Consider the following 6,164-nt stretch of genomic DNA (forward strand, 5'->3'; position numbering starts at 1 on the left):
TAATAATAATCCTTTTTTTTTTTTTTTCTTGGAACGTGGTCACTGCACACGGGTGCTCTGTTGCACTTCCCAGCCTTCCTCCCTGCTGGTTAACAATTAAAGCTGTGTCAACATGGGCAGGGAGGATTTCATCTCCAAAAACGGGTGGGAAAAGGGGATGATGGTGAGCTGGTGATTGTCACCAATGGGAACGTCCTCGTGGGGTGATGCCTGCCCTCATCTTCCTCGCAGCTCTTCCTCACTGCTGCCCTCCTCTTCCTCACCCACAATGGGGCTGATGGAGCTCCTGGATTGCCAGTGGGAAGGAAGCTTCTCCAACACTCTGGTGAGTCTTGCTCTCATCCATCCTGACATCGCGAAGATCTCCATTTTCTGTATTTCTCCCCAAAAATCCACAGAGGGTTGCGGAAAGTCTCATTTAGCATTTTGGATGGTGGCCTTGGAAGCACAGCTTGAATTCTGGGTGGTGCAGAGCTCAGAGTTGGACTTGATGGTCCTTCTGGGACCCTTCCATTTCAGGATAGCCCTTGACCCCGCGATCCTTGGATTCCATGATTCTGTGCTGCTTTCGTTGATAACGTGATTCTTTGATTCCCTAATTCCATGCTTCTATGATCCTTCGATCCCACGATTCTGTGATTCTTTCATGGACTCCACAACTCCACGGATCCATCATCCTTTGATTCCACCTGATTGCTTTCTTGGTTGTCTTGTCCCGGTTGCTCCGCCAGTGGGAAATCTTGCAGACCGTTGCTCCAGAAGCTGTGGAGGGATGGAGGCATCTCAAATACCTCTTCCCATTTGGCCCAAACAGCCTATTTTTTCCCTGCAGCCTCCAGCTGGACTGGTTTTCAGAGGGCGGAAGGCAAGGAGTTGCCTTCCTGGCTGTCGTGGGAGCCTTTTGGTGGTGAGTTGCCAGCCGACACCGTGTCCAACTGGAACGCCTACACCAACCTGACAGAGTACGTCTGCTTATCCAAGTCTTGGCACTGCAGCATCGGTTCCTACGTTCCCAGCCGGGGTCCGTTTTGCACTTTTGCATTCGCAGGATTGGCACACGACTCGGGTGAATTCATGGTGTTGGTCAACAAAGGGAAGTTGGAGGCGCTGCGATGGGTGGATGACTCGTTTGGTGATGTACCTGAGAATGCTGTAGAGGGTTGTGAGTCATCTGATATCTACGTGGGGAGGAACCGGTACGGCCTGGGGAAGGTCTCCAAGGAGCAGAGGGCTTTATTTGTGTCAGTGGATGGCAAGGAGGTGTGGTTCAAGTGGTACCAAGTCTTGACGGTGAAGACGGGGCCGGCAGACATCACCATCTCAGGTGTCCTCTACAACGTGAGCGCAGCTGCGGAGCGCAGTAAAAACGTCACCGTAACGAAGATCACGGTGGAAAACGAAGGCTGCCAGGGGACGCGGCGAGATGTCACCTTGGAAGAAGCCACCGAAGTGGAGCAGGACTGGGAGCTGGACCAGGAGATCTTCAGCAGCGTCCGCGGGGTGCTGGAAGCTGGCCTCTTGGCCTTCAACGGGATGAGCTGGGAGGCCACCAACGTCATGAATGTCACCTGGCTGGGAAAAGCCAGTGCTGGTGAGTACGCTGAACACACCCACAAGGTTGAGCTGGAGATGCAGCCCCGCAGCACGTGCACGGTAGCCATGGTGGGACGTCGGCTGGACGCCCGCATCCCGTTCACTGCGAATCTCACCAGGGATTTTGGTGATGGCCAACCGCACCAGGTGGAAGTGACAGGGGTGGCTCGCAGCCAGCAGGTGGTGGGTATCCGGGCTGGCATTGAGCGGTGCTGGCCCCTTCCTGGTTCAACACGGTGCTGAGCACAGCAGATGGTGATGGGGTTCACCACGTGCAGCTGAATGCCATGTAATGCGTTGGGTTTTTTCTCTCCAATCAGTGTATTTTTTGCAGACTGCTACGTCTGTTTTATTTCCCCAGTTACCTACATCTCTCCCTAAAAAGCCACAGCGACAGAGTGGAGTGCAGAAAAATGCATGTTTTCACAGTCTTCGTCTTCCACTTTTTCCCCATTTACTTCCATCTCCCTCAGAATGACACAGCAGCAACCCCAAAAGCAGAAAAATGCTTTTCTCCTGATCTCTGTTTTTCCTTTATCTCACAATAACCATCATCCGAGCGCCTCTCTCCGAACCAGCACAGCAGCTGCACATCGAGAAACCTTTCTGCACCCGGAGTTGGATGGACATAATCTTCCACTGCATTGTGTTTTCCTTTCCTTTTCCTGTTCTGTGAAGAACATAATTGCAAATCAAACAAATCTACCCGTGTGGTTTGTTGGGATGAGATGATGTGCACGCGTCTCGGCATCATCTCAGGAGGAGGATGATGGAGGCTTTGTCCTTGCAGGGTGTGCGTTGGGTCCCCGTTGGGTCCCCACTGTATCCCCATTGCTTCCCCACAGGATCCCCGTTGGGTCTCCGTTGTGTTCCTATAGGATCCCTGTTGGGTTTCCATTGTTTTTTTTCATAGGATTCCCACTGTGTCCCTGCCCACTGCATCCCCATAGGATCCCCATTGGATCCCCGTTGGTTTTTCATTGGTGTCAAGTCTGTCCCCCAGCTGCTGTGACTTTGGGGAGTCACCAGCCACACCAGCGATGTACCAGACACCCTCGTTTTCACCCCCCATGGAACCTAATGCACCCCTATTTCCTTTGTCCCCCACCCATGCCACATTCAGCAGCTTCCCTTTTAATTCTTCTGAATTTTCCTCTGAATTCCTCTAAAATTTGCACTTGCATCCCCAGTTCCTTGCATTCCCACGAGCAAGTTCTTGCTCTTGCCCCTGCAGAAAGCAAACAAAGAAACAAACAAAAAAAAACAACTAAAGAAACACCAGAGGATGCAGAGAAACGGGTAAAACTTCTGTTACAGCAGTGGGGAGGGGAGAAAGTGGGGTGAACCCACAGGGAGGAGGTGTGGAGGCCTGGGCATGTCGAGTGGTCCGTGAGGTAGGTTGGTGCTGGAGCATTAAGGCCTGGGGAGGAGGATGTCACTCGCTGCAGGAGTGACAGTGAATAAATACTGGGGGGGGGGAAAAAACAGTGAGATTCGTCTGGAAATGCTCAGTTGGAGGGGGTGGGGTGTCCTGGTGGTGGAGGTGAGGGTGGGGTGTGGGGAGGTGAGACCAAAGAACTCATGGCAGACATCATCCATCAGACATTTATCCATGGCTGTATCTCCTCCGGGACCAGGAAACCGGATTTTGGAGCCACCAAGATCTTGAAGGGCGTCAACCATCAGCTCACCTTCACCCTCATCCATGTTGAATTTGCTTTGGGAGCAAAGAATCAAATCCTGGAGCCACCAGGCTCATAGAAAACATCAATCATCAGTTCATTGCCACCTTCATCCATCTTGAGGGACATCAACCACCAGCTCATTGTCACCTTCATTCGTGTTCCATCTCCTTTGGATCCAGGGAACAAAGTTTTGAAGCCACCAAGCACTTAGGAGGACATAAACTATCATCTCACCTTCAGCCTCATCCGTTTTCCGTCTCCTCTGGGATTAAAGGAGTCGCATACCAAGTTCATGGAGAACATCAACCATCAGGTCATCTTCTGATGGTCCACAACCACGTTACATCTCATCTGGGACCAGTGAGCTGCATCGTGGAGCCACCAGGCTCATGGGAGACATCAGGTCATCTTCACCTTCATCCGTGTTGTACCTCTTCTGGATCCAGGGAACAAAGTTCTGGAACCACTAAGTTCTTGAGGGGCATCAACCATCAGCTCCTCTTCACCCTCGCCCTTGTTCCATCTCCTCTGGGACCAAGGAGTTGTGTCCCGGGGCTGTCAAGTTCTCAAACACACAGAATTGGATCCCTTCCCCAGTACTGGGCAACTTCAGGGGCCTCCTGGGCTACTTGGAGGCCGCCAACCATCCTTGGAGGCTCTTGGAAGCCACCAACCATCAGCTCCTCTTCACCCTCGCCCTTGTTCCATCTCCTCTGGGACCAAATTGTGTCCTGGGGCTGTCAAGTTCTCAAACACACAGAATTGGATCCCTTCCCCAGTACTGGGCAACTTCAGGGGCCTCCTGGGCTACTTGGAGGCTTCCTGGGCTACTTGGAGGCCGCCAACCATCCTTGGAGGCTCTTAGAAGCTGCCAACCATCAGCTCCTCTTCACCCTCGCCCTTGTTCCATCTCCTCTGGGACCAGGTTGTGTCCTGGGGCTGTCAAGTTCTCAAACACACGGAATTGGATCCCTTCCCCAGTGCTGGGCAACTTCAGGGGCCTCCTGGGCTACTTGGAGGCCGCCAACCATCCTTGGAGGCTCTTAGAAGCTGCCAACCATCAGCTCATCTTCATCCTCACCCTTGTTCCGTCTCCTCTGGGACCAAGGAGTTGTGTCCCGGGGCTGTCAAGTTCTCAAACACATAGAATTGGATCCCTTCCCCAGTACTGGGCAACTTCAGGGGCCTCCTGGGCTACTTTGGAAGCCGCCAACCATCCTTGGAGGCTCTTGGAAGCCACCAACCATCAGCTCCTCTTCACCCTCGCCCTTGTTCCATCTCCTCTGGGACCAAGGAGTTGTGTCCCAGGGCTGTCAAGTTCTCAAACACACAGAATTGGATCCCTTCCCCAGTACTGGGCAACTTCAGGGGCTTCCTGGGCTACTTGGAGGCTTCCTGGGCTACTTGGAGGCCGCCAACCATCCTTGGAGGCTCTTGGAAGCCGCCAACCATCAGCTCATCTTCACCCCTAGCTATGCCGCAACCCCAATGGCGATTCCAGGTGGATCATCCTCTCTTCACCTCCCCCAGCCCCCCATCCCATCACCACCCGACCCTATCACTTGTCCCTGGCGGCCGCCCGCGCGTGGATCCGCGTGTGCCGGGCGAGCGAGGACTTATTGCTGAAGCTCTTCCCGCACTGAGCACAGGGGAAGGGCCTCTCTCCCGTGTGCGAGCGCTCGTGCACCGTCAGGTCAGCCAGGTACTTGAAGCTCTTCCCACAAGTCCCGCAAGGGTACGGCCGCTCCTCGGTGTGGCTGCGTTGGTGCATGGTGAGGTTGGACTGCTGGCTGAAGCTCTTCCCACACCGAGCGCAGGGGTAGGGCCGCTCGCCCGTGTGCGACCTCTGATGCTTGTTGAGGTCTGATGGGTTGGTGAAGGTCTTCCCACACGCCCCGCAGGCGTAGGGCCGCTCGCCGGTGTGCAGCCTCTGGTGGGTGGTGAGGGTGGAGAGGTGGCCGAAGCTTTTGCCGCACGCTCCGCAGGCGTAGGGCTTCACCCCGGTGTGGGTCCGTTGGTGGGTCTTCAAGTGGGTCAGGCGGCCGAAGGCCTTCCCACATTCCCCGCATGGGTAGGGACGCTCCTTGTTGTGTGCTGCTGGTTTCACCCACGGTTTCTCGGCGTTCCCGGCGTCCCCCGTTGGTCTGGGTGGTCTTTGGGGTGGGGGGAAGGTGGTGGGATCCTTTGGTATCGCTCTGGGGTGGTGGTGGGTCTCGGTGTGCGTGGGTGTCCCGGCGGTGGGGTCACCTTGGGGGATGTTGAGGGGATGCGGGGGGTCTTGGGTTGTCAGAGTGGGGTCCTCCGGCTCTGCGGGACCTGCTGGTGGGAAGGAGGAGGGAATTTGGGAGCTGGTCCTCACGGGACATCGCCCCACTCCTCCGAAGCCCCATCACTCTGTGGTCTTCTCTACCCATGGTGGAGATGGTCCAACTCCCACACTGAGCAAAACCCCAAATCCCGTCGTCGCCAGTTGGTTCATACTGGTGGGGGATGAAGGCCGCCACCATTGAGCAAAACCCCAAATCCTAACATCCCTGGTGGGTCCATCAAACCGTACTGAGGGGGATGAAGAGGAAGCCACTGAGCAAAGCCCCAGATCCCAACATCATCACCGGGTCCACCAAGCCGTTCTGGGTGGGGATGAAGATGAAACCATCATCGCTGGGCAAAATCCAAACCCCAACACCACTGGTGGGTCCATACTGCTGGGAGATGAGGAAGAGGCCGCCACCACCGAGCAAAATCCCAAATCCCAACGCCACCACTGGCTCCACCAAACCGTACCAGGTGGGAATGAAGAGGAAGCCATCATCCCAGCACAAAACCCAGTGAGACCTGACCAAGACCGAACCCATTGCAGGAGACCCCTCCATCTCCAAGCTGCAT

At 55.0% G+C, this 6,164-nt stretch overlaps 2 protein-coding genes across 2 annotated transcripts in view; one reads left to right on the plus strand and one right to left on the minus strand.

The window, feature by feature from the left end:
• LOC104916160 (natterin-3-like) overlaps positions 1-2,084 on the plus strand; it is a 3,409-nt gene extending 1,325 nt beyond the window's left edge. The window contains exons 3-4 of the mRNA XM_010727140.3: positions 232-325; positions 833-2,084. Of these exons, the coding sequence (XP_010725442.1) occupies positions 232-325; positions 833-1,836 (1,098 nt within the window). The 3' untranslated portion in view covers positions 1,837-2,084. The remainder of the gene's footprint in view (positions 1-231; positions 326-832) is intronic.
• Positions 2,085-4,105: 2,021 nt separating this feature from the next.
• On the minus strand, positions 4,106-6,157 carry LOC100543235 (endothelial zinc finger protein induced by tumor necrosis factor alpha-like). Its single transcript, XM_019611213.2, has 2 exons — positions 5,836-6,157; positions 4,106-5,594 (listed from the first exon to the last, which is right to left on the minus strand). Exons 1-2 carry the CDS (start codon positions 6,149-6,151, stop codon positions 4,837-4,839), a joined length of 1,074 nt encoding a protein of 357 aa, XP_019466758.1. The 5' UTR covers positions 6,152-6,157; the 3' UTR covers positions 4,106-4,836.
• Positions 6,158-6,164: the final 7 nt, after the last annotated feature.

The sequence above is a fragment of the Meleagris gallopavo genome, unplaced genomic scaffold, assembly GCF_000146605.3.
Source record: "Meleagris gallopavo isolate NT-WF06-2002-E0010 breed Aviagen turkey brand Nicholas breeding stock unplaced genomic scaffold, Turkey_5.1 ChrUn_random_7180001874166, whole genome shotgun sequence".
NCBI lineage: Eukaryota > Metazoa > Chordata > Aves > Galliformes > Phasianidae > Meleagris > Meleagris gallopavo.

Excerpts from the sequence above, each read along its gene's own strand:
- LOC100543235 (XM_019611213.2), bottom strand. The coding sequence starts at position 6,151 with ATGGAGGGGTCTCCTGCAATGGGTTCGGTCTTGGTCAGGTCTCACTGG. Across the intron at positions 5,595-5,835 it reads CTTCCTCTTCATCCCCCTCA|GTCCCGCAGAGCCGGAGGAC; the intron begins GTACGGTTTGAT and ends TCCCACCAGCAG.